This window comes from Limanda limanda, chromosome 8 (genome assembly GCF_963576545.1).
Source record: "Limanda limanda chromosome 8, fLimLim1.1, whole genome shotgun sequence".
Lineage (NCBI taxonomy): Eukaryota > Metazoa > Chordata > Actinopteri > Pleuronectiformes > Pleuronectidae > Limanda > Limanda limanda.
Genome location: NC_083643.1, coordinates 2,058,763 through 2,086,563, shown reverse-complemented (window position 1 = coordinate 2,086,563; position 27,801 = coordinate 2,058,763). Strand labels below are relative to the sequence as shown.

At 44.5% G+C, this 27,801-nt stretch overlaps 1 protein-coding gene across 3 annotated transcripts; it reads right to left on the bottom strand.

Moving 5' to 3' along the window:
- ckap5 (cytoskeleton associated protein 5) lies at positions 1 to 27,058 on the bottom strand. 3 transcript variants are annotated; one of them, XM_061075899.1, is made up of 44 exons: positions 26,967 to 27,058; positions 23,344 to 23,440; positions 22,248 to 22,441; positions 21,456 to 21,662; positions 21,046 to 21,217; positions 20,826 to 20,958; positions 20,624 to 20,724; positions 20,273 to 20,386; positions 20,083 to 20,187; positions 19,696 to 19,785; positions 19,160 to 19,324; positions 18,758 to 18,886; positions 18,494 to 18,655; positions 18,249 to 18,350; positions 17,668 to 17,778; positions 17,339 to 17,431; positions 16,749 to 16,934; positions 16,518 to 16,612; positions 16,239 to 16,422; positions 15,965 to 16,119; positions 15,570 to 15,744; positions 15,198 to 15,311; positions 14,879 to 15,007; positions 14,596 to 14,790; positions 14,380 to 14,506; positions 13,980 to 14,065; positions 13,546 to 13,656; positions 11,988 to 12,110; positions 11,644 to 11,793; positions 11,347 to 11,550; positions 11,133 to 11,268; positions 10,396 to 10,589; positions 10,129 to 10,301; positions 6,941 to 7,114; positions 6,727 to 6,847; positions 5,699 to 5,878; positions 5,419 to 5,606; positions 5,222 to 5,297; positions 4,226 to 4,414; positions 3,997 to 4,134; positions 3,826 to 3,909; positions 2,889 to 3,048; positions 2,677 to 2,798; positions 1 to 1,869 (listed from the first exon to the last, which is right to left on the bottom strand). In XM_061075899.1, the coding sequence occupies exons 2-44, from the start codon at positions 23,398 to 23,400 to the stop codon at positions 1,615 to 1,617; spliced, it is 6,159 nt and encodes a 2,052-aa protein (XP_060931882.1). In that variant the 5' UTR covers positions 23,401 to 23,440; positions 26,967 to 27,058; the 3' UTR covers positions 1 to 1,614. The 3 variants fall into 3 exon arrangements, with proteins under 3 accessions (XP_060931882.1, XP_060931883.1, XP_060931884.1); XM_061075900.1 differs by having other exon boundaries at positions 1 to 1,866; XM_061075901.1 differs by lacking the exon at positions 13,546 to 13,656.
- Between the last annotated feature and the right edge of the window lie 743 nt (positions 27,059 to 27,801).

Sequence of the window (27,801 nt, the reverse complement as noted above, 5' to 3'; positions counted from 1 at the left end):
GATTGTTAAAAAAAACAAGACTTTATTGCCGTTTTCCACTATGGATTATACAAGGAAAGCTGAGAGCAACAATGAAAGACGAGTACTGAGAATTAAATACAAAAACAATGTTATTTATGTTTTTCCTTTTTCTCAACATTCGGCGACTGAACCGACGACGACGAAGAGAGGGCGTCGCCGTCATCAGAATAAAACAATGACTGAATTAAAACAGCAGCTTTGTTAATGCAAACTTTATTTACATGAGAAAAATTAAAAACTGCCTTCATGCCATGCTCCCTAAAAACACAGAGTGAGGTTCCTTCAGATGGACCGAGAGCCGCCGACAGACACACGTTTGGTTGATGAGCTTTACAGTGACGGCCATGTTGGCTCTACAGTCCTGTTCCATGTTAAATAACGGAGGGAGGCGACGGGGGGGGGGGGGCGGGGTGTTAATGAGGACGATACATACAGTATTTACAGCCAAACGTCAACCAACAGCACGTCCAACACACGACTGAGTCCCACCTGAACGATTCTGGACTCAGTGAAACGCTGCAGGTTTTAAATCACGAGCCGGAGGAAAACCTCAAACCAGCGACTTCACACATTCAGCTTCACGAGAGGCCACGACATTCTGCTCAGAGAGAAACTCGACCGGTTCCCTAACAAAGGTTTTCCCCTCGACATCGACAGGAGGCTTTAGAACCTGCTCAGCTCGGGACTCGGTCCCTCAGAGAACTTGCTGTGTAAAGAACATTAACTGGGACTGAAAAGGATAAAAATCCGACTTCAATGATTTGATTTCAGTGAAGAGCTGGAGCTTCGAGCCCGGTTTTCCCTGTGTGCCGTTTTGTAAGAGACATTTTTGTGTTTGGATATTTCTCTTCACTGACGCAAACAAAAAAGGAAACGTGACCTTTCCGACATGATTTCAAACCTTCAGCTGAAATCACCACGAGGGGTTTAGGGTTCAGCCACTAGGGGGCGGAGCTTCACGTCGGACCTCTCGTCCAAACTCAGCAGCAAAGTGAAGCGTCACGTTCCAACAGGAAGAGAGAACCTTCCTTTACGTTGGTTTGTTTTAACCTGGAACCACGAGTGAAGCGCTTCATTAACAGTTAAGTGGTTAACGACCTTTTAATTATGTACAAACGCGCTGTGTCGTGATACTAAAACGGGAAGGGGGGGGGGGTGAGTTCACTATGGGGTTGTTCAGGTGTCGACAGGAGAAGAAGAAGAAGGTGACGGACGAGACTCAGTCCTGATGGTTAACAGCTAAAAAAACCCATAAATAAAACACTTGAATACATTTGAATTGTTACTAAAAACACTTGGATAGTTTTCTGCAGTGTGTGAGTATGTGTGTGTGTGTGTGTATGTGTGTGTGTGTGTGTGTGGACTTCAATCTGAAAGTGCTCGTCCACAATCAGATGAAGGTGCGTTTGATTTGCAATGACATACAGGCACAGTGGGCGGAGTCAGGATCTAATTCGAGGGTGCATTTGTTTTCGTGACAGATTTCTGGGGCGTTTGTCTCCAAGTGTTTTCTACCAGCATGAGAATGTGAACACAGAGGGAGGAAGAGGAGGAGGAAGAGGAGGAGGAGGTGTGTTCTACCACCGAGGCTCCTCACTGCCGGTTGCTCTTTATCCGCTCCAGACGTTTCTTGAGGTCGTCCAGGTTGGCCGCCGGCGAGGCCGAGCGCGTGTGCGCCGGCGAGTTGGCGTGTGCGTTGTGCTCCTGCTGGTACATCTCTCTGGACTCCTTGAGCTGGGACAGCTTGCTGTGCAGCATGTCGGTGGAGGACGCCACGGACGGCTTGGACGACAGCAGCGAGGAGATGGGAGGTCGCTGCTGAGGCTCGTCCTCGACTCCGCCCCCCTGCTGCAGGGGAGAGGAAGATGAAGACGAGGGTTGGCTTCGATTGTGCACATACGATACTAATCCTCAACCAAATATTAGGGGTGGGAATTGGCAAAAATGTGACGATTCAATAGTATTGTGATTCGATTCTGCGATTTATTGCGATTCATGTCCCCCATGTTATTCAAAGGCATTACAAAAAATGAGGAAACTAAGACTGCTCAACTCACTTCAAATGTCACATTTAATTCTGTGAACAACATTGTCTTCTACACATTCACTGAAGTGCAAAAACTTTGTCCTTGAACATTCAGGACACAGGACCTTTGTAATTATTTTCTGAATAGGAGACCTCTCACATGAACACTGAGCTCAATCATATAAATAAGAGTAACATAGAGCTTCAATCAAATTGAGACCTGCAAGGTCATGACCCAAAATGTTAAATTCATTTGGGAATATTGGCATTTTTGTTCAGAAAAAGGAGTTGGTCAACATGCTCAGATGTTAAAGTTCCTCTGGAACGTTACTATATCTCCTGCAGTGGAGAACATCCTTTCCACAGACACACTAGGTAACTTTTAAACTCTGAAACTCTCCTCGTCATGCTTTGCCAGCCAGGGGAGGGGCCTCTACATATATAATTGTAAATAAATAATAAAAAAAAAAAATATATATATATATGTTTTTAAATATTGCAATACTTTGTGCTACAGTATCGATATAGTCGCGGGCCAAAATATTGCGATACTGAACAGAATGGATTTTTTCTCCCACCACTACCAAATATGAAGTGATAATAAATAAAGAGCGTGTGTGTGAACTCACCCTGGACGTGTTCTCCAGCCCTTGTCTCTGTCGGAGGATCTTCAGCCTCTCGTAGTAAACAGCTGGTTTCAGTTCTTCGTTGTTACTGGTCAGACTGGAGTCCACGCCGTGCTGAGGGATCACTGCAGACACACACAGGAAGACACACACACCAGTGTTACAACACATTCTCGACCTCCTCTTGCCTTCGAACCAGCAGCTTCCAGTCGTACCTGCCGAGGTGAGGATGTGTGACTTGCCTTCTCGTTCAGAGTCGATCATGCGGAGGCCTCTCTCCACGTAGCTCTGGAAGAACTGGGACGTGTTTTTCAGGAAGGGCTCCAGGTCGGCGTCCGAGTATTTCTGTTTGTACTCGTACAACTCGGTCAAACCCTGAGAAGAAGAAGAAAGACACATGACTTCTGTCTGCCGGGCTCTGTTTTGGTTTCTGAGGAGCAGTGTTAATTTTGGAAGCTATTTTTGATTTAGTCTTAGTCTTTAGACGAAAATGCATATTAGTTTTAGTCTAGTTTTAGTCATTTTTATCCTTCTTAGTTTTAGTCGACGAAAACTCAGAACATTTTAGTCTAGTTTTAGTCACATTTAATAGCCACATTAAACTCCTTATCTTCCCTTCTCAGGCCCAGGGACCCCCCCCCCCTGTGTTGTGTCTACAGCTGCGTACTAGTCTAGCTTGCAGTACTTAGGTTGTCCATTAGATGTCCCTCCTATAGGTCTATAGCAGGGGTCGGCAACCTTTACTATCAAAAGAGACATTTTGCCCCCTCTTCCCCCAAATAAAATTTGTTCGGAGCCGCAAAACATATTTGATAACAAAGCTAATAAAGTTTGATATGAAGTTATACTATACTAAACTGTAGATTATTGCATTTATGAAATTATAGAACAATAAAGAAAACTGTTGACATTTTATTGCTATTTTTACCTGTTACAACAAAGGGAAACACCAAATGCTTATGAAGAGAAGAAAATACACAGGCAAGTGTAGGCCTACTTTGAAATAAATTAAACGCAGAACTATGTAGGGTTATTTTCAAAGATCCGTTTTCGTTACGTCTTAGTCATGTGAAAAAGGTCACTGCTGAGGAGGAAAGTTCAAACCGCAGCACATTGTGCAATGATTGAATTTAAGAAAGCAGCTGAACCGACCTCTTTAGTATTTTCCTTGGAGCCGATCTTCTTGAAGATCTCAGACAGGATGTCACTGACCTTCGCCTTCGACATCCGTTCGTCCTGAGAAGGAAACAGAGGACAGAGTCAGGTGACACATCCTGAAGAGGAGAGCGAGCGAGTGATGACTTCCTGTCTGGTGTCGCTCACCGTGCGCAGCCCCCCCTTCTCGTTGCCTCGGTCGCTCTTGAGTCCCGACAGGTTTCCAGGTTGTCTGACCACCTGCCTCAGATGGGCCTCCAGCTCCGACTCGTTACGATTCTCTATCATCGATAGGTGATCCAGGATCTGTTTATCGAGACGTCCGTATAATTAATAGATGAAAACCTGGAGCTGAGTGTAGTGAAGAGTCACTCGGACCAGGACCTGGGTTTGTTACCTTGGGTCCAGTGAGTTTGCAGAGTGTGTGCAGCAGCGTCTTCAGGGTTCTGTGCGGGATGTCGTTCTTCACCTGCTTCAGCTTCTCTTTGGGAAACACCTTCATGAAGTTGTGGACGTCCAGTAAGATCCGATCCAGGTTGATGCTGTCGATGGTCTCTGGGAGATGGCGAGTCATCCTCCACAGACACTGAACACACACACACACACACACACACACACACACACACACAGGAGAGTGAGTCACAGGTAGGGTTGCAAAGGGGCAGAAAGTTTCCATGGGAAGTTTAGCTCGGGAATTTGGGGAATTTTGAAAGAAAAACAAACTATGCAAATTAAACGCTGAGCTACAGCAGGGCTACTGAGGCCTGCTGTAGAGTGCAGGACTAGTCAGGTAAGTTTCCATGATATTACTGGGAAAATATATATGCATGCTGATTGAGGATTGTTCATCTGTTCATCTAGACTATTTACATTCATTTATCCATCAATTGTAAAATATGTTCACAGACGATTCCAATTGTTTGTCTAACTATTTATATCTCTGGCATTGCATTAGTGTTTTTTTACAATCTTTTTTCTCATCTTATTCTACAGAACAATGCCACGTGCACTCTCTCATGTGTGGAGACATTTCACCTCATCCAATGTAGAAGGAAAGGCTGTGTACATTAGCAAATACTGTGCAAAGACCTATGTTAAGAATGACACAACGATGCAGAAGCATATAGTCAAGTGCCCAAAGTTTCCTCAGGGCTCAAATCAGCCTATGACAAAACAAAATGTTTATATTTATGTCTGTATATGACAAGGTAAATACAGTTAGTATAAATTACCCACAACATTTCCAGTTTATTCCCCTTAATTCCCGTTAATTCCCGTATATTCCCATGGAAAGTTTCCAACTTTGAATATTTCCGGAATTTTGCAACCCTAGTCACAGGTGATAATCCACTGGACCAGACGTGTGAGGCGCTGGGAGCTGTGATGGTCTCACCTTCATGACCAGCTCAGAGAACTTGGGAGGACCGGCTGTCGTGACCAGACTGTCCTGAAGCAGAACCAGCAGAGCGCTGCAGAGACGCAGGTGGAGACACATCCACAGGTGGAGACGAAAAACAGAATCTTCATTTACAGAGCCGCTGCTGTGGAATGTCATCTAAATTAATTTTTGATTTGCCTTTTCACACGAACCTGATCATATTGGTCTGGTGAGACTTCTCCAGCACTCGGACCACCAGCACGTTGGTGGACTTGATGAGCTGCTGTCCGTCCTCCATGTCCTCCACCCGGCTGTCCAGCATCAGCGTGATCACGCCGTGCATCAGGTCCTTCAACACGCCCATCGACGCCTCTCTGGCCAGGAAGTCCATGGAGAACAACTGACAGGGAGGAAGAAAGAAGTTAGCGTGTGCTCGTCCTGAGCTCCCCCCCCCCCCCGGGGTCAGTGCTACAGACGGGTCACATGACTCACAGACAGCATGTTCCCTATGATGCAGCTGTACAGCTTGAGGATGTCCCTCTTGTCCAGCCGCTCGTCGGCCATGTGCGTGCTGTTGATGAGCCGCAGCTGCATGAAGGTGGCGATGAGGAACTGGTCGATGTGACCCGACATGACCTCGGCTTTGTCCTCCTGTCGCAGCACCTCGTCAATCTGCGGGGGGGATGACAACAGAGTAAGAGCTCTATCGATATTAGGGACGGGAATCGGCAGGGACCTCCCGATACGATACTATCACGATACTTAGGTGGCGATACGATATGTATTGCGATTCGATATTACGATTTCCTGGGATTTCTTTTGGTTATTTATTTATTTTTTTAAATACTGGACCATGGAAAGTTGAATCATTCCTTCAACACAACAGTCAAATTCACTTAGAGCTTTACAAGTTTTATTTCAAATATTAACATTAACTTAATGACTGCCGGGCAGCCAATAGAGAAAATAAATAAAAATGTGCCCTATTATTGTATAGCCCCTGTCAACTGCACACAAACTGACAGATCAAGAAATGTATGACACTTAGGCTTCTTTTAAACAATAAATAAAAGGTCAATTAAATAGAATGAATAAAAGTTTACTTAAAATATAAACTTTGAAATAAACAAACAGTAGGCTATTGTTGTTTGCATGTAGGAGATACAAAGCTAGTGCTTGGGTGTGTTTAGATTCTTGTGCAAAAACAAGAGCTGGTCAACATGCTCTGGGGTGATGTTGCTCCTCCCCCCATATATCCCCCCCGGTATAAACCAATAAATATGTTTTAAAAATTTTTTTTAAAAAAATAAAAATTTAAAATCGATTTGGGAGGCAGCATGGCGATTTTAAATAGTCATTCACAAGAATCGCGATTTGTAAATGAATCTATTTTTCCCCCCATCCCTAATCGATATGTGTGTGTTTGTGTCTGTATTTGTGTGTGTGTCTGTATTTGTGTGTGTGTGTGTGTGTGTGTGTGTGTGTGTGTGTGTGTCTGTATTTCTGTGTGTGTGTTCTACCTGGGCCAGGGCCTGTATACTGGTGTTAATGTCCCCGCTGGCCACCTGAGAGATGACAAAGTTGATGGTGGAGGCCGTGCTGTTGTGGAGTTCATCATAGTTTGGAGAGACAGAATGAATCCTGCAGAGAAACAACAACATAATGAAAGATTAATATGTGTGGCTGTGAAGCTTCATCCTCTCAACGTGCTCCGGGGGTCTCGGGTGGTCTCACTTGGGCTCGGGGATCATCATCGGCTCCAGCAGCTCCTCCAGCTTGTGTTGGACCAGGTCGGGCATCTCGCACACTCGGCTCTGGTCCCTCTCGATCATGTCCAGGTCCAACTGGAACTCCCTGGGGACGGCCGGGTGGGAGGACTCGCTGTGCTGGTTGTTCTGACGGGCTTGGCTGGACGGACGCAGGGGGGGGGGGGGAGAGGACAGGACGTCATCAATCAGCGTCTCATGGCTCGAGTCCCAACTGACAGAATGCATAGTGACTAGTGTTGCAAAGGGGCGTAAAGCTTCCGGTAAATTTCCTGAAACTTTCCTGAAACTTTCCATGGGAAGTTAAGCTCGGGAATTTTGAAAAAAAAAAAAAAACTACTCATATTAAACGCTGAGCAATAAAAACATCATTCAAAACTCTATTTTAAAGATGTATGGAACATTGAGTTTCAACCCTCCACTGTGCATTCTTCCATCACATGCACAGATAACTCCCAGCATGCTTCACTCTACAGCAGGGCTATTGAGGCCTGCTGTAGAGTGCAGGACTAGTCAGGTAAGTTTCCATGATATTACTGGAGATATCTCATGTGTGGAGACATTTCACCTCATCTAATGTAGAAGGAAAGGCTGTGTACATTTGCAAATACTGTGCAAAGACCTATGTTAAGAATGACACAACGATGCAGAAGCATATAGTCAAGTGCCCAAAGTTTCCTCAGGGCTCAAATCAGCCTATGACAAAACAAAATGTTTATATTTATGTCTGTATATGACAAGATAAATACAGTTAGTATAAATTACCCACAACATTTCCAGTTTATTCTCGTTAATTCCCGTATATTCCCATGGAAAGTTTCCAACTTTGAATATTCCCAGAATTTTGCAACCCTAATAGTGACCTATTAAAACTTCTAACTGACTTAAATGTTTTTATCCAAAGGACTGGTCAGGTTAGAAATTTGTCCTGTTAAGTTTTTACACGTATTTTTCACATTAAAAAAAAAACACAAATAACTGTTGATCATTATAAAAATGCTTTGTGCAACTGTCAGAAGCAGATTTTCTTTTTGCAGGTGTAGAACATCCAGGGATCACAAATCAGCCGGGGTCAGACTACATGAGATCTCCCATTACAAACTCTCGTCTAGAAGGAGCAAAGCATGAGGTGGGTTTGGAAAAGATGAAATGAGCAACAGGCAAAGCAACTGATCGTTTCATCTCGACTCGGACGTCCTCGTGTCCGGCTTCAACACAGGAGGAACTAACGACTCTAAACACATGATCTGTAGTCTGACCCCAGCACAAGACAACAGGTAGAGAGGGAGGAAGAATGAATCGTATTAGAGTGACAGCAGGTCTGGTGCTCTACTGACCACATGGCAGAGAGGAACAAGGTCAGACTCTTGTTCCCAAACCATGTGAGGAGGCCAAACTCAACTCCAAGGTCAAAGTTTCTGATTATCCTTATGAATGATGGATGTTAGACTGACAGTTTGCATTCAGGAGTTCCTACAATGACGAAGAGGAGGAGGAGAAGAAGAGGAGGAGAAAGAGGTACTCACATCCTATACGTGCGATACATTATTCTGCTCCATAAGGAAGGCAGGCAGAGCAGAGAGCAGGAAACCACACAGGAAGAAAGATGGAGGGTTAGGAGACAAACAGGCAGACGACAGGCAGCCAGCAAAAGAACACTCACCCACTCAGGCTACATCCACACTACTCCAGCTTCTTTAATGAACGCTGTGTTCAAACTCAAAGAATCACACACAAGCGGTTTGGCTCAGTTTGAATCTACGTCCACACTCCTGTGCCTGACATTGCATAACACGTGACCTCTCGTGACCTCTGGACAACACCTGAGCTGGTGTCAACAGGAAGCAGAAAGAGCTTGGCTACAAGCAGCAATGGTGAAAAGTAAGAGCAGGTATTTCTTACAAAAATGCTGAATTTATCTGAACAGCCAATGGCGCAGACATCAGGGTCAGCACAGAACTGCACTAAACCTGTCTCCTTGCACTGTGAACGCTGTACAACACTCAGCTCCATATACACTTACTTCACATCATATGTGATATGTGTTAATATAAACCATATTGATATTATATATCATTTTATACAATAATATTGTCTTTTGCACACTCGGTCTACATATTCTTACACTCATAGTATATTATATTACCTATTGTATAGTCAAATACTTATATTTATACCTCTACTATATATCATATATTATATCATACTCTGTATATTCTTTGTATATATATAAGTCTTTATACACATATTTATACATGTGTACATGTTATTATTATTATATTTACTATTATTATTATATATACTGTTGCTGCCATTATTACTATATACTGCTATTATATTGGTATAATTACTATCATATATAAATATATGTTATGTTATATTATATACTATATATACTGTACTATTTGTATATACAGTCTAACAATAACATTACCATCATATCATCAGTACTATTACCATCATCTTGCCACTGCACCTTATCTACCTATTTATCTTGTGTTTCTGTTTTTTATTCTTTCTACCTCAATATCTTTTATTTTATTCTATTGTATTGTATTTTATTGTATTCAAATATACCGGCTGCTATGACGACTTAATTTCCCTTCGGGGATGAATAAAGTAATCCATCTATATATATCTATCTATCTTGTGATATGTTATCCATGTTGCGTTCTACACGGGCGGCCCAGGCTGATGCCGGAGGTCATTTGTAAAATGAGTACAGCAGCGAGTATTAGCGGCTCTAGAAGTATTGTGGACGCCATTAATATCCGTAGCAGAGCTGAAGCGTTTCCAAATGAAACATAGCAGGGATGTAGCCTCACACACTCACACACTGGAGGTTGGTTTCACGGACAGGACAGGATGTATGAGCCTGTGTGAACATGCAGTGACTAACAGGGTGAGAGGAGGAGGACAGATTAGTCATGAGCAGAGGACAAACAGTCAAATGAATGGATGGGACAGACTCAAGAGGAGCCTGGTGGACAGGATGAGAACATGCCAGGGGAATAACAACAGGAAAAGTTGGTTTGGATGAATCATGTTTTTTTGTGAATTATGTTGACCACTTAAATATATGTTTTGTGTTGAGGACATTTGATCCATTCACACACGTATCGTACACGTCCCACAGGCCGGAGCCCGGGAACCTACTTGAGCTTGTTGGGGGCTTCCTGCGCCGGCTTTCGGAGGAAGGTGGCGTTGGGGTTGGTCGGGTTCTCCTTCTGAGTTCTCTCCGCCACACTCGGCTTGGCAGGAGCGGCCGCGGCCTTCTTGGCTGAACGCTTGATTCTCTCCTCCAGCATGCTCATGTCTTTCTCCGACAACTGGAGAAGGACGAGGGTAAGAATGATGTTTTATATCGTAGTGATAGGTGACATGACATCATATCAATATCACGACATGTGTCTTCCTTCTTACATTTCCGATCAGTTTGTAAACCTGCTCCCCGCAGGCGTTGTAGACGGCCACCACGGTGTTCAGGGCGGCGTTGCGGACGGACGTGTCTCTGTCACCGATGTGAACAGCGATCTCCTTCATGGACTTGGCTGGAACCGGTTGGCATACGTTCATCCCGTAGCCTTCTATCAAACAGCCCAGCTCCTCCAGGCATTCTGAGGACGGGAGGAAACAACACCAACAACTCAGAAAACTAACTTTCCCCAACTCCTTCTGTTTCCACCACAGGGACCTGGGTCGAAATTAGGCTCTGAGAAATTCATTTTAACCCCAACAGGTCTTTAATCAGCAGGTTGTAGATAAAAAAAAAGTGTTTGAATCTTTGAGTTTACTGTTCATCGTTTTGTTTTTCTATTTTTCATCAATGCATCGACGGAGCTGACCTACAGAATGACTACACAAGAGGAACTGGTAACAAAGTCCAGACACTTTTGTGTTTTTTCCACCTTTGAAAGATGCAAGTTGAGCAAACTTAACATTCAGCCAGTTTATCTACGTCCTTGTTGTTGTAAAGTCTGCTGCATTAACGCCACCTGGTGGATGGGAGTGGATGAGCTTGTAGCAGCAGCTAATTTGCCTAAAGTCAGATGAATGGTTTGAAGGAACCTTTTTGCTTCCTGGAGCAGTTTTGGCTGAGATGTGGCTCCAGAGACTTAGAGAAGCTTTAGTCGGTCAGCTTGTTGTGTGTAGAGACTTACCAGCTCTCTGTTTGGAGTTCTTGGACTTAGTCCCATCCATGAGGAAAGGGAAGATCTTGGACGCTGGGTAGACTTTACACAGCATGGTCAGTATAATCCGCACGTCTTTGCGAACCACGTCCTTCGACTCTCCGACCTGAAGTCAGGGATGAACGTGAGCAGGTGGAAAACAAAGTCTTTACAGTGGTTCTGATCCTCGGAGACGTGCACTCACCTTCAGTATGAGGTAGGGGATGAAGGAGTTGGCCTCGTACTCAGTCAGGTGGTAGTCCTCTTCTTTCAACATGACAAACACCAGCTTCAGGTATTCCAGCACCTTCATCAGCACCGTGGTGTTGGTGTCAAAGAAGCGCAGCGTGAACCACTTCAGGATCAGGTCCAGACAACTGATGGTGGCGTCGCTCTCACTGTCCAGCCTCTGTTAGACACACACACACACACACACTTTAGCACCAGAGCGACACTCCTCCTGACACACAACCTCCTGGTGGCGCTGGAGGCCGAGCGTTACCTCGATCATGACTCCTATGGCCTTGACGTGTCTCTGGAAGTCAAAGTGGTAGAGCTCATCCATCAGCCACTTGGCAAAGCAGGTGGTCATCTGAGTTTTCAGCTGCTCCAGATATTCATCCCGAGGGGTGTTGAAGTTCCACTTCAAAATCTACAGTGGAAAAGAACAAGTTGAAAATATCACAGAGACCAGGTGTAGCATATTCAAATGTAGAGGTCCAGAAAAGATGATAATGTCCAAGTACTGATTTGATCAAGCGAAATGTTCATTTAAATACAAGAAGAAGAAAACAACTTTCTAACAATATCAACACATCTTCACAAACAGGTTTCACGGGACGGTACCTTCAGCTGCTTCTCTTCTTTGATCCTCTGTTCCTTAGCGTTGGGGATGAGGACGAAGATCGGCCCGGTCTTATCTTCTTCATCCTTCCCTCCTTTGGCCGGAGGCTTCTTCCCAGCGGCGCCCTGAGAGGGGGGGGCAACACCAGAGAGCGGGTGAGCTGTTGTGTGTAGCTATAATTGTGTGAAATCCTGTCTTATCACAGGGTCCCTCTGTGTGATTTGTAGCAGAGTGTGTGACAGAGTAGAAACAGGAGACAAAGTTGTGTTATGCTGAAAAGAAATCTCGGTGCAGGTTAGCACACAGAACAGTTAAATGCGGATGTGATATTATTCCAAAAGATGAAACACACAAACACATTCATGAGGCCTGAAACACCGACATGTGACATAACTCCGCTTGTGCTCCACTTCTGCATGCATGCATATACGGCACTTGATTTAAATGTTACATGTTCGATTTCACCTCACAACTGTGTGACCACGTGCACATTATGCAGTTGTGTTATTAGTAGAGAAACACAGGATTAGGCTGAGCCAAGGCTGGACCAGAGAGACGTCGAGGGTCCGCTGAGAAACTGCCTCCGTCCGCTGCTCGAGAGCAAAGCTGTTTTCAGACATGCACTTTGGACAATGTCCTCAGAGTTGGAAACAGAGATTCTACGGCCACACACGCTCAGAACGTGGAGCGTTGAGTTGAGGGACGGCGCTTCACACAGGACGCAGTGTCTACTAGGGACGGGAATCGGCAGGGACCTCCCGATACGATACTATCACGATAGTTAGGTGGCGATACGATATGTATTGCGATTTCTGTGGGTATTGCGATTCTCTAAAAATGTGCCCTATTATTGTAAAGCCCCTGTCAACTGCACACAAACTGACAGATTAAGAAATGTATGCCACTTAGGCTACTTTTAAACAATAAATAAAAGGTAAATTAAATAGAATGAATACAAGTTTACTTAAAATATAAACTTTGAAATAAACAAGAAGTAGGCTATTGATGTTTGCATGTAGCCGATACAAAGCTAGTGCTTGGGTATGTTTAGATTCTTGTGCAAAAACAAGAGCTGGTCAACATGCTCTGGGGTGATGTTGCTCCCCCCCATATATCCCCCCAGGTATAAACCAATAGATATGTTTTAAAAAAAAAAATTGTGATTTTATGTATGTTTGTCGGTGAGGTGTACAAGTGTAAAAATGTATAAGCTAATGACCTAAATTACCTACGGGATTAATAAAGTATCCATCTATCTATCTATCTATCTCTTGAACCTGGTCTTCTTTCCAAGTCTTTTTAATCCTGATGGCTTCTTCCAGTTCTGCATCTGTCACGTGACACAAACACTGGAATCCTCGGGTTAATCTCCTGCTGTATTCACACACGGGCTCATTAGGACATTATCCAGAGCGTTTATTAAAAGGACCGAGCGGCTTTCCAGAGTTTCAGGGGATTATCGGGGGTTCAGTGCATGTCTGAAAGCAGCTTAAGAAGCAGCAGAAGTGTGAAGACACTCTAGGCCGAGTTTCATCGTGCGGACGCTTGTTGCACATCTACCTGTTGACTGCCAGCAGCAGCCTTCCCTTTGCCGGGGGGCTTTTTACTAGCATTACTGTCCTTGTCCTTGCAGGGAGGGGGAGGGGCGGGTTCCTCGGGGGAGGAGGGAGGCTGAGTGATGACAAAAACCACACAACGTTTACACTTTACTGAAATAATAATAAAAAAATAACAAAAAAATATGAGATGTCGACAACTTAAATAAAAGAAATAAATAAAAAAGTTGATGAGTGAATATTTACACATGTGGAGATCTTCACCTCGAGTCTTTACACTTAATAACCACACGTTTAATGGGCTCAGGATGGATTTCATCCAAATCAATGAGGAGCCAAATCCTGGCTTTATAATAAATAAATCTATCATAAAAGACATGTGAAAACGTCTCTGCTCCAGGTTCCACCCTGAAAATAAAACCAGGAGCTGAACTTCACCTTCTTGGCAGGAGCTCCTCCCCGGATCTTCTTAGCTTCAGGTTTACTGTCGACAGAGTCGTCGCTCGCTGGCTGAGACCTGGAGGCTGCAGAGGACCAGCAAAGGACATTTATTTTTCTGTTGAGCATATTTTTACCATATTGTGTTGCATATTATATTTTCAGGAACCAGATATTAAACTTTTAACCCTGATATGAGGACAAACCCACTCAACTCTGCAGACCTGTCGGCAGGTGCACTGCTGGGAACTTAATCTACCTTCTACTTTGTGAAGCACTTTGGTCAAACAAGTGGTTTTAAATGTGCTTATTTAACTAAAGTTGACATTGTTGCAAAGATTAATTCGTTCTTCTAAGATATCTGAATGTGAATCTGTTCCTTCATGGTGCAGCCACCCACCTGATGAAGCTCTGCTCGGCTCTGCAGAGTCTTTCCCTCCTCCGGCCTTGGTGGGAGCGGCGGGTTTGGCCGGCATCACTGCCCTGGCCTTCTCCAACATGCCTACCACCTGATCCTTAGAGGAAGTCTGGAGCGAGATGAAGACAGATCAACAATTAAAGACATGACTCACTGTCAGGGGTCGGACACTAAGTTATTTGTTAGTCAGCTCAGTACTTTGAGTTTTCCAGCAGCCTTGATCATCTTCTCGAAGCCCAGGTGCATCATGAAGGTGGGCAGGGCGTCCTGAGCCCTCTTCCTCACGTCTCCGTTCCGGTCCTCCAGGCAGGCGTAGAGCTGAGGGACACACAGCATCAGGTCCGCAGGCACCGCCCTCAGGGTGGGCAGCTTCTCCGCTAACCAGCCGAGCACCTGTGAGATGAAGCATTTTCAGGATTCAGTTCAGGATACAGAAAAACAACTAATAAGACAGAAGAAGAGAACTCGTGTCTGTGCAAACCTCCTGTCGCAAAAAGGGATTTTCTCTCTTCAGCTCCTCCGACAGGTCTTCTCCCTCCAGCCAGTCCTTCATCCCCGTCTGCTCCACCCACGCCTGCAGGGTGGTCATGGCTGCTGCCCTCACATTCGACTGCAGAGGAACAGAGAGACGTGGTTATCTCACAGTCAGAGGACATGAGGCTGTCCCCAGATAGACACCTCATCAGGCCTCTTTTGATTTATGAATGAGCCTTTTCAGAAACTTCAAACACAGCGCTGCCACTATTGTTAACATGAAAGCACAGCTGTGTGTTACTGCTGCTGCTGCTGGTGTCCAGTACCTTGCTGTCTCCCAGTACAGTGATGATAGGGATTCCCAGTGCTTTGACATGCTGCTTGAGTCCAGGTCCCATGGCTATAGCCAGCTGCTGCAGGATAGTCAGAGTCTGTTGGACCTGGGGAAATAAACACAACACTTGTTTTAACTTACAGCTCTTCCTGATATATTTTTCACTAAGAGCCCAAAGGCGGCACTTCAAAACAACTTTCACCACAATGAACCAACTGGGTCCCTTCTAATGTTTTCTAAACAAGTGACCAAGTAACACAACTTCTAGTAGGTTTGTTAATCTTGTCCTCATACAAACTTAAACTATGGAGGGAAGAATGTTTTATATCAAAAAGTAGCTCTGGAGTTCTGCTCTCTTACTGACCAGGATCTTGTTGGAATCTCCGAGCCGTTCCTTCAGGGTCAGAGGCAGCTCTCCGATGTTTGTTGTGACGAACTTGGCCTCTGATAGGATGGCCGCCGCCTCGTCCAGCCCCTCCTTCCTGATCTTCCAGTTCTTATCGCCAATTTTAGACACCAGGTCGGACGTGATCTTGTCACTTAGAGACGTGAGAGAAGAAAGGGTCAATTATGGACACTGAAAAATTATAAATCACTCAATCACAATTTTTTGAAGTTGCTATGTATTGGTATATAAAGTACGATATAATGGCATCAAACATTTTCCTATTCAGGCTATTTTGACTAACAAACAAATGGGTTGGACTCTTTGTTTGTATTCAAATTCAATACTTCAGAGTCGCTGGTCTGTGTGGTTACCTGATATCTGTTCTGGGCAGCAGGTCCATGATGTCCTGTCCTCCTCCTGCTGCTGCTCCTCCGTCCTCGTCCTGCTCGTCTCCGTCATCACCCGCCTCCTCCGCTGCCGCCCTCTTGTTGAATCTGGTTGGAGCCGGAGGAGACTGGCCCTGCATCTGTGAGGGTTGCACATACGAATTGATCATTTCTTACTCCCCAACTCCATCCTCAGAACTTAGATGAACGTATGGACACATCAGTGGTTTCTGTTTCTTGAACTCTCTGATGTTCTTACCTTTTCAAACTCTGCATCGATCTGTGCGAGGAGAGCCGGCTTCTCGTCTTCAAAGAACATCCGCAGAGGAGCTCCCATGTAGAGGTGCATGACCCCCAGCAGGGTGATGGCTGCGATCCGGATGGCGGGGTTGGTCGCTCCCAGAGCAGTCTTCACGTTGTTGATGAAACCTTTCACATTGATCCTGGAGGGACAAAGACAAATGTCAACAGATTATGTTACAGTGTTTTAGCATCTTTGGTCTTTTTAAGTTTGAGTGTTAAAATGCCTGAAAATTACCCAGCAAAGCCAAACTCCTTCATGGCGTTCGCCAGCCAGTTGAGAGTCTCCGCCTGGTTTTTCGGGTTCTTCTGTCCAAATGCAATTGAGACAACCTAACAAAAAAAAATACAACACCATATAAAAACAGCATTTAGTGATTCCTTTGAGGTCAGAGATTTGTCAGGGGTTAAAAATGCCTTTTCAACTTCAACATAGTCAACTAATAAAGAAGAGAAAGTGGTTAAAAACCTGTTCTGCAGTCCAGGGCAGCGAGCAGGCCTCGCCGATCGCCGTCAGTCCCTCTTTGGCGTTTCCACCACATTTGACGTCTGAGACTTTGTCTACCAATCCGTCTAAAACCACGTTGGCCGACGTCTTTGAAAACTGTCCTTTCTGAGCAATAAGAGCCACAATACGCAGCTTCAACTGCATCACCTAAACCCAGAGAGGAGAGACAACGATATGAGACAAGGAAACTCCCAGTCCCTTAGTGACTCTCACTCTCATGACCTGAAAACCATTTTGTTCTCCTCCCGAAATCAGTTTGAGGGTTTTAAATTTTAGCTCTGAGGACTTTGGAGAAATCCTCAATCAGATCAAATGTCCCTGGTTTGAAATATGTTACAGATTAAAAACAGTGACGTTGTGTAAAACTGTACGTGTGATTTTAATTTGGTAAATTTTTATGATTTCCCTCCTTCCTCAGATTCCTGCTTAATGGAATATTGTGGTCTCGTTTTTAAGAAAAAAAAACCACGTTGTTTATAACATCATTTACATTTAGTTACATGTGAGGTTAAATATTTAGGCGTGGAGTAATAAATAACAGCAACAGTTACCTGAAAGTTTGTCTCCTTCCAACCTGGTTTCTTGGCCAACATCCTGACTAGAGCCTGACAGGGCATCTGCCCCTTATCCATGGTCTCAACGGCCTAGAAGCAGAGGATTCTACAGATTAATGTCTGCAGATTTAATATCATAGTTCATCAGATGGTGACACACTCACGTTAAATCTCCAAACTGAAAGAATGAACGGTTCAACCAGTCCGATATTCTTCAATTTGTTTAATGTCTTTATATAACAAAGATGAGAATCGATTCCTGAGACTGGACAAGCTGGAATAAGGTATTTAATAACTCAATCACCTAATTGATCAGTTGTACTTACCCGTTGGAATTCCTCCATGCTCGCCAGTCTCTCCTTCCAGTTGGCCGAGTCCAGCTGCTGCAGACAGGAAGCAGGAAGTACGCCTCCGGCCAGGTCCTCACACGCCTCGATCTGATAAAACACACAATAGTGTCGTCAGATATTCCTACAGCAATATATCCAGATCTTGCTGAATCCCTCAGAGCCGTAGTATAAAACAGATGTGTCATTATTACCTTGGAGAGGAACGTTATGTTTTTATTGACGTCTGTCACTCATTCAGCAGAATTACTCAAACTACTGAAGCCATTTTCCCAAAAATGTTGTTTAAGGTTCTTTTTTCAGAGAAATTTACCTACTAACAAATTTGACAAGAGAAATCAGACTTTCAGTGTGAAGGTGTGTGTTATGTTTTTGTTAACACGCAGCAGCTGTCAGTTTTCAGGTGATTTTACAAAGTCATAAATTTGTGATTTGTGGATTTTCTCTGACAATTCTGGAATTCAACTCTTTGGGGCTCATCTTCCTATATTTTGTCCCACATCTTGTTTTGAAGTCACTCAACCTTCAGCTGACATGTGAGCGTTTGCACAAAGACTCACCGACAGTTCGGTCTCGATCACTTCCTTGTTGTCAGACGTCTTCTTGGCTTTTCCTCCGGCTGCAGAGGCGGGTTTGCCTTTCTTAGGCGGACCTGATGCCGACTGCAAAACAAATAGAGACTTGATGTCACTCTAGATTCAGTCATTAGGTCCACGACCCAGAAACAGCTGATAACCAGGTGACAAATTAACATGTATTCTTTCATTTGTTTTAGATTTCTATGCGTGCATTGCAATGAACACACCTTGCTGGCAGCAGCGGATGGGTTCTTCCTGGGTGGGGCAGAGGCTTTTGCGGGAGCTTCAGCAGGGGGAGGGGCTTTAGCAGCAGCTTTCTTGTCCCCGGCTCCGCCTCCTGCTCCTTTTTTCCCTCCAGGGAGCTCAACTTTATCAGAACTCTCCTTTATCTGTTAACACATGAAAGAGAGGGACAGCGATTAGCAGGCAAAGGGGGTAAAAATGAAGCTTCTTAAAGGTTTGATGCAAGTTTTCCTTCGACGGATCGTTACCCGGTCCAGTTTGAGTTTATCCAAGTCGGCCAAGAAAGGGTTCACAGCTTTCTCTCCGGCGACCTTCATGGCCGTCCCCAGAGCGTCGAACGCAGCGTCACGCACCTCAGGAGCCGAGTCGTTCACTTGCTGGAATGGAGAAGAGAGGGATGATTAAATGCTGGTGGTTATATCACACTGCCTGAAGGCATCTCACACATCCCCATGGTGTGAGAATGTATGAAGCAACAACGGGTTTTTCATACAATATTTTTAACTGAACATATTTCTTTATCAGTCCTGTATTGAGACGGAAAACAAAATGAAGCATCTGATTTGTTTATCATTTAGAATTAAGCCAAAAAGAAAAGTTTATGATACTGTGACAGTGTTTCCAGTCGGGGGGGGGGGGGGGGCATGTACCTTGACGAGAGCAGCACAGAAGGGTTTGAGGACGCTCTTGGGCAGAGTGGCCTGTGTGCAGTGTCTGAAGGAGCGGGCGAGATACAGGGAGGCCTGCTGCTTGATGGAGGGATTCTTATTGTCCATCACAGAGAGGATGTCCTCAGAAAGGTTCTGTAGAGTGGTCTGGAAAGAGGATAGAGAACATTAGACATTATATAAACAATAAAAACATCAAGGTCTTCTAAAAAGCATTAGAGGTCTGGAGAGTGCTCTATAAATAACAGCAAATGAAGTAAGGAATCAATACAAGAGCAGTGGAGGCTCTGCAGACTCACGTCAACCCGACTGATGGAAGCTTTCTGTAAAGATCCGAACTCTAATGATCATTAAAAAAGGAACTTCATCGCTGGAAAGGAACGTCTCAAAACTAGGTCACCTTGAACAATTTATTTATGTTTGTGTAATTGTCATGAACCCAGAGAAAACCAATATTATATTTTTTGCCGGTCAGTTTCAGTTGGATCATGTTAACGTGTGTTTAAACCGATACTTACAGTGAGGAAGATGGCATCGATAGCCTCTTGCAGAGCCAAGACGACCTGAGGCTTCTTCTCCTTGAACTTCTCCAGAATAGTTGGAACCACCTGATAACACACAGAGCTCCAATTCAGCAATAATCACAGGTTCTGAAACGAGGAACAGTTCAGTCGTTTGTGTTCGACACAAAGAAATAACTGTTTTTGATTTGATAGGGTTGGTCTTATTTTTAAATCAAGACTTTCCATTTTGCCAAGGACTTTATTAAATTATACAATTATTACATCTTTAACTGCACAATATTTTCACTATTTATTTTTTCTTTTGTATTCAACTCCTTTTAACTTTAAATCTCTTTATTTTTTAACATTGCTGTATAATGTGAAGAGTTTCATTTAACTCACTTGACTGGAATATGTTCCAAACTTCTTCCTGAGACCAGTGGCGAGTCCGGTCAGACATTTTGCTGCCAGCGTCACCAGCATCACGTTGGCATCTTTTCCCACAACCTGGAACATGAAACCAGTAAATGTTCAATATCGAGTTACCAGGTCGCTCCTCTTGTTAACATTGATGAAGTTCTTTGGTCTTTACCTTCTTCAGTGCTCGGACGAGGTCTCCGTAGTCTCCATTCTCCAGTTTGGGTTTCTTGGCCAGAATCTCTACAGCCTCCAGAGCTTCCTTCCTTTCCTGCCACTTTTTAGCTTCCTGCATAAAAACAAGGAAGAGCAAGGCCACAGCCAAACTATTATATCACATATTCATCCATTAGCTCAACCCATTTATCCACAAGGTTAAAAGAATGACCCTTTAAACTATAACGCTCTGTGTCAATGCGAGCATTATAGCTCCAAATCTCTATAGAAGATCAAACCTAAGCAGTTAATACAGAAAGACTTGATGTGTTTAAGTTTCCGAGCAGTCTATATAGTTTTAAAAACATACAATTTTGTCGTAGAAGTCTTTAGGAATCTTGGCCAGAATATCCACAGCTTCCAGCAGCTCATACGGATCCACTGCTACCACAGCGTCTTCTTCATCGTCTCCTGAAAGAGGAAGAGGAGAGGGCATGACTACACCTCCAGGACAGTACAAGCTTGTGTGTGTATACACCTGTTAAAGCAGTTTGTCGTCTATGAAAACCTACCATCGGAATCTGCTCCTCCTTCAGCGCTTTGGTTCATAAACTTTGCCTTCAGGTCCTGCTGCGAGCGCAAGAACCGTGTCTGCTTGGCAGGAGCAGAAGGTAGCTTCACAAACTCCTCCTCCAGGTCCTTCAGCTGCAGAGACCCAACCAGGAGGAGTTTAACTTGACCCAAAGAGGAACATTAATGTGGGTAAGTTAAGATGCAATGCGTCTGTCCCACCTGTACAGAGTTGATGGTCTGCAGTGAAGGTCGAATAGCATCTCTGATCCATCTGTAGATCTCCACAGCGAGCAGCTTAGCTTCGTCTCTCACCGCCTTCTCTCTGGACTCAAACTGCTTCGGCAAAATCTTCACTATTGGCTTCAGCGTCACAATCTTGGATCCATACTCACTATGGGAAGATGAGGACAGATCGAGGGGTGAGAAGTTAGTGTCACTGGGATGAGATAGAAGACTGGTTCACTTAATACTGGGACGACTTACAGCAGCCATCTAGCTCATGTGTTGTTCATTTAGCAGATTTGTTATTAATAAATCACCACAAGACACAACATAAGGTGCACATTGCTTGTCCCCACTGTGAGGACATCAATGGTTTCTCACACTCCAACCACAGAAGAAGCACTGACCTGAGAGCCCTCCTGAGCGTATCGAGGCAGGTCACCACTATCTTGGGGTTCTTGTTGTCCAGTCCCTTCAGCAGCTCGTCCTGAACCACCTCCACCTTCTCGATCTCGATGTACATCATACAGATGTCAGCGCCCAGCTCCTTGGCCCGGGCCTTTGGCTGGTTGAACACTTTGGACACCACGCCAGACACCACCTCACCGGTCGTCCTGAAGACAAAAAGTAGAAATACGAACAAGGTTGACATGAGTGGACCTTCTTAAAAAGATCAGCACGAGTGGCTACAACTTCATCCCAATGGGAAACTGTACGCCTCGAGTAATAAATACAGAACTATAGAGGTTAACATTAGACTCGTAGTGCAGAATTCTGGCATCGACTTGGTACTAAAGCACCGGTTCTCGTGAGATCCCTCAGGCCTGCAGACCATCTTCCGGGTCTGCATCATCTCCTTGAACCTATCGTATCTCTCTTGGCCTCTCCCTACCTCCAGGGAACATCGTCTGACTTTGCCCTCCCTTCACACAACATCACTGTCTAGAATCGCAGAGGATTTTATTTTATTTACTGTGACAAAAGATAAAACAGTTGCCCCCATAACAACTTCCCAGACATGTTAATTCCCGTCTGTGAGTATTAACAAACTGTTGAGGCTTTAACTTAATAATCTAAACACGTCCCGACCACTGCTGCCCCCCCCCCGTGGTATTTTAAAGACGCAGTGTTTCTGCTCTGAATGACCACTTATCCCAGTCTTTCAAAAAGAAGCCCTCCTTGCTGTGAGCATTACTCACTTGCTAGCTACATGAGCGTTGGACACGAATTCCAGAGCCGCCTCGAGGCCTTTGAGCTGAGCCACAGCGTTGGAGTCTGTGACAAACTTCTTTAAGAGTCCGAGGTACTTCCCCCACTCTGGACTCTTCTCGTCCGTTATCTTCTGAAACAACTTCACAGCTTCTTCATAACCGCTCAGACGGGCTTTCCACACCTGAAGAAGTGCACGGGTCGCATAGAAAAGAGTGAAGATGAAGAAAATGAGAGAAATATTACAACAGTTATGGATTAGTCTGCTGATCATTTTTACAATGTCCTAAAAATTACAATTATAAATTCCCCAGAATAAAGGATAAATGGTCCGATTATCAAAAAATCTATTCAAAGATACTGATATTATTAGTTGAAAAACGACTAAAACATTAACAAATGCTGCTTAATTTTCACCTCAGACTTAAATTAAGTAATCAATCAACTTTTCATTTCAGATCTCATCTCAACCTTTTGTATGAGATTACATTGTAGGACCAAATAAACTGGAAGGTGTAAGCAGTAAAGTTTATAAGAGGAAGTCAAAGATTTATGGGTCAGGGTTTATAGTAATAAAAGAAACTTATGAACAGCAATGAAACTACGATATAGAAGGAAATAACAATTCATTGGTGTTGGCATTTTCATGGGACAAGTGGCCAAGTATAAAACCTCTGCAGCATTAACCATCCAGGCAGCAGAGCCATTGGTTCAATTCCCGTTTAAATACTTACAGTACAATACATTAAGACGGATGTCATGCTTGATTGGTTCACAGCATGCTGGTATGGTCTGGATTGGATTTGTGTCTTAGATTAATCCTCTACTTAAAGCCTATTGTGGATAAGGATCTAAATAAACAGGGGAAGCCAGCATGTCAGGAAGCTAATCAGACAGCAACTGTGCATGTGCTGGTTTAACTGGGAGACGAAGTTAAGATGAGCTTCAGTGAACACAAGCTGAAAATGTACACAACAAAAAAAGCTATGCATGATCGTCATCTCATAACAGGAACGTTTTGTGCGAGACGTATAGTCAACATGACCTGTTATTAGTTCTCTAAATAGGAAATCTGAGTAAACTCACCTTGTGTTCACATTTCTGGTCGGTGGGAAGCTTCATCCACTCGCTATCGTCCCCCATGGTGGCCACTGGAGGGGGGGGCTTCCCCAAAGGTACTCAACTGGAAAAGCAACAAAAATATCATTACTGGAGGGAGGAGTAAACCCTAAAAATCCTTTCATAGCTGCAGCAACTTTATTCACATCTCTGCTGGAGACATTCAAGAACTAAGGGACTTGACATTTACCACTAACAGGGGTTTCCCTTCCTAGAGAATTACATCAAGACTGTAACGACTTATAGTGATCAGGTTTGGGCTAAAGTCATCACTGGAAGCAGGTGATTACTATAAAGTAATCGCATCTGTATGATTGTACCAGAACTTGAGGGAAAGGCAATAGTATCTGTAAAATAAATAACTTTTTTGGCATGAACATGTATAAAAGACCCAAAATGAACACTGCAGGCGGACTTAGTGGAGCTGTGCGTGTCTGCCTACGTCCTGGTACAAACCCCCCACGGTCTGATGGCTCAGGACCACCCCCATCAAGTTTTCAGCCTGGAAAAACCCTGCTTAAGATGCTTTCAGACATGCACTGAACTCTGAATAATCTCCTAAAGTGATCCAGAGGGGAGTGAGCTGCTCCAGAAAATATTTTGAGTTTAGACTAGAGTCAATATCAGTACCAGTAATCTAGATCACCATGTTCCAACTAAGATAAATCTTTATATGTGCTAAAAAAGAGTTTTCTTTATTGTCAGTTGTTGGCAATAAGAGGGTGAATCAAGTGAAGTCAGTTGCCGTATCTGTCAGTCACTTTCTTCCAGTTGAAAGTGTTAGCATGTGATCGTCTGATGCACATCCAGGGAGCGGCTCCGGCTTCATATTTCCTATTGATCCGATCCAATCTCATAAACAGGCTCAAGATCATCCACATCTCTGCAAAGTGCTGTCGTCATGGAGCCAAAAATTACACAGAAGCACTGAAAACCTGACAAATTGAGTCTTTCAAATTGTTAAATGGGAATATGACTCACAGAAGTGTCCTGAACACTTTACCACCGCTGCCAACGGATGTGTTAGAAACTCTGCAGCAGGCCTGTGGGTGAATGGAGAGCAGCGATCTCTGGGAAAAGGAAATTGCTTATTCAACGTGACCTTGCTTGTCCATAAGACTCGTGCACAGACGCAGAGAGCAGGACTTGAAAGCTTTCCAAGAATCCTCTTGTTGACCTGAGGCGACAGGGCGTTTGTCCATAGATCCCCCCCCCCTCCCTCCCCCCCTCTCCCTCAACACACCAGAGACTGCACAGACCGGTCCTCCTACAAAACATAACTTAAAACCCACCTCTTCTCATTTTAAAAACAATATATAGCAACGGGCCTGTGCTACGAAGCACGTTCAATATTCACTCAGTTAACCTAACCTCAGCTTTCCTGATCATCTGTATGAAATCTATGAAGCTGGTTATCAACTGTCTCAGTTAACTGTTGGTTTTCTTATTCTGCTACAAGAGCTGCTTATTATTATAATCATCGTCAGAACCAGGAATAAAGTCTAACATGCATATATAATATAAATATAAAGCCAATATTGCATGGTAAAGTTAGTAATAAGGATTTCCAAAAGTAGAATTCCACAAAGGGAAACGTAAATGATCACATTTCTACAATATATGTGAATATGAACAAACAGATTAATTTTACTAGGTTTGTTGACTGAAGATGAACAAACTATTATGAACATGTGTCGCAGATAAAAACATTAAAGTGACGTCAGCGTTTCTGCTGCCAAAGCAGAGAGAAGAGAAAAGAGGTTAATGAGCAACGAGTCCTTGAAATGTTCCATAATAAACGGTTGGTTGATCCTTTTATAATAAAATACATTGGAGGCTTTAGTTTGTCAGGAATCAAAGGATCTTTGTTGAATTAAAATGATTCTATAACAGTTGTGTGTTCCGTCTCTGCCTGGGTTTTCTCCAGTTTCCTCCCAGGACATGCAGATTGGGATTAGCTTAATTGGAGAATTAACCGTGTGATTGGTTGTTTGTCTCTTGGTTTTTAGTGATCTGATTGGTCAGTAGTTCAGTTCTCGATCTCTCATCTCAAACTTCAGGTTTAACGGTCCAGCATCAGTTAACAAATTCCGGGGCCCGCCTCCTTCAGAGGACGCCGTTTACTAAAGGATCGGGCAGACTGCGAAGGTCGAACTGAAATGAGACGTCTGGTCAACAGAAGCTTTCCGTGATCAGCATCACCAGGTGATCCCGCCCTTATTGCTGTTGCCTGGCAACGTGGATGAAGTTGGATGAAACTAGAACATTTTAATGCCGCTTGGTTTTTTTTAAACGTGTACCACTACCTGTTTGGTTTCTTTAAGCTAACACATCAGATGTCTCGTCGACAGTGAGTCCTGGGACAGCTGGCGATGGGAATGATCCACACGTCAGTCTCCATGTCTCTGGGTCCAAAGGACATATTTGCTTTCCACATTTGAAACCAGCTTCCGACATGTGACAACAACCGGTCTTCAAACAAAGCCTCGGAAGGATGCAAGCTAATAAACAACCAACCTTTACAACCAGTACAACTACATGCACCCAGTATCGACTGCACTTCCACTTTTACTGGTTTAACTCTCCTAACTGTGCAACACAATGGTTAATGAGCAATCCATCCACTGTACATATTCTCACACTGCACATATGTTCCCTGTTTCTACACTTAAGTGTTACTTATTACTTAATGATGCCTTTTTAGGACTCTTGCTGCTGTAATATTGCAAATTACTGATATATGGAGGGGTTATATAATCTAGTACAAGTCAATAGTAATGCGGATATAAAGGGAAATACTGATAAGCATTAAATATGAATTCCTCTGGGACACAACAGTCGAGGTCAGAGATCAAGTAATTGCCCCAGGCTGCAGAATTGCCTCATCATTACCCCCCCCCAGGGTTCTATGACAGGTGGGAGCAGGTGAACTACACTGCAAACAAACAATGCATCTGAAGTTCTGACCTACATTCAGACGTAAACACAACCTGGGGTGAGAATGACTCCCTTGTGCACCCAGGAACTAGCCTGCACCCTGACCAGTCATCACCCACCAGGCTAGCATAGCTCAGCTAACCAGTGCTAACCCAACCTGGTTGTGTCAATAACAATATTTTACAGTGTGCTCTCACTGGGAGTGGTCGGCGGTTACCAGTCATGTGACCAGTCACCAGCTAACCAGTAACAAGCTAACCAGTAACAAGCTAACCAGTAACAAGCTAACCAGTAACAAGCTAACCAGTAACCAGCTAACCGAGCAACAACACTGACAGTTAGCTAGCTGCGGGTTCGATTCCTCAACCCGCTGGTTCCGGTCCAACGTCTCCTCACCCGGGTCCGGTTCGATGCACTAACCGGGTTAACTGGTTTTCGAACCCCCAGAAAGACCCGGTTCCCCAGCGGGGTGACTCGCTCCTCGTTAGCCGCCGTTAGCCGCTGGGAACCCGGGCTACGAGCTAATCTCCCGTCCGCGCCAAACACAGCCAGGCCGAGCCACGCACTTCACACCGGGGGACACACGGCCAGCTAGCCTCGTTAGCATGGAGCTAACTGGGTGTTCTGAGAGGGAATCGGGTATTTAACGTTACCTGCTGGGATCAGTGGGAGACAAGGCGCCGCTGTCTGTCCGGGTTAATGGAGGGATACTGGTTCTGTGTGGTGGAGCCCAGCCGAGCTTTATACCAACTCCCCCGGTGACACCTGCTAAACAAAACACCACTTCCGTTTCAAAGTAAAGCTCAGAGACACAGCGGCTCTCCGCCGGGCAAACTGTGGAGTTAACTCGTGTTTGTTCAATAGATTCATATGTTTTTATGTATATTAATGTAGAGGAATATAAACTGATGTGTTTCTGTCTCTCACCGGGAGACCCTAGGGTTCGCACTTTAGTTTAGGATCGAATTATAAGCAACTTCCGGTTTTGTGGTTGCTGCGTCTGTCCAGCTTGTTTGCAGGTTTTTCAAATGTCTCCAAGGGCGGAGAGACAGTGGAAGGGCGGAGACAGGAGGAGAGACAGAGAGAGACAGGAGGAGAGACAGAGAGAGACAGGAGGGAGACAGAAGGGGGACGGGAGGGAGACAGGAGGGGAGACAGGAGGAGAGACAGGAGGAGAGACAGAGAGAGACAGGAGGGAGACAGGAGGAGAGACAGAGAGAGAGACAGTAGGGAGACAGAGAGAGACAGAGAGAGACAGGATGAGAGACAGAGAGAGACAGGATGAGAGACAGGAGAGAGACAGGAGGGAGACAGGAGGAGAGACAGAAGGGAGACAGGAGGAGAGACAGGAGGGAGACAGGATGAGAGACTGGAGGGAGAGACAGAATGAGCAACAGGAGGGAGAGACAGGAGGGAGACAGGAGGAGAGACAGAGAGAGACAGGAGGGAAGACAGGAGGGAGACAGGATGAGAGACAGGGGGAGACAT

What these genes read in the sequence shown, in the direction of transcription:
- ckap5 (XM_061075899.1), bottom strand. Translation starts at nt 23,400, where the DNA reads ATGGGGGACGATAGCGAGTGGATGAAGCTTCCCACCGACCAGAAATGT. An exon ending in ACCAGAAATGTGAACACAAG is followed by an intron (nt 22,442 to 23,343) that starts GTGAGTTTACTC and finishes GCACTTCTTCAG; the next exon opens with GTGTGGAAAGCCCGTCTGAG. An exon ending in TTTACAAACTGATCGGAAAT is followed by an intron (nt 10,302 to 10,395) that starts GTAAGAAGGAAG and finishes GTCCTTCTCCAG; the next exon opens with TTGTCGGAGAAAGACATGAG.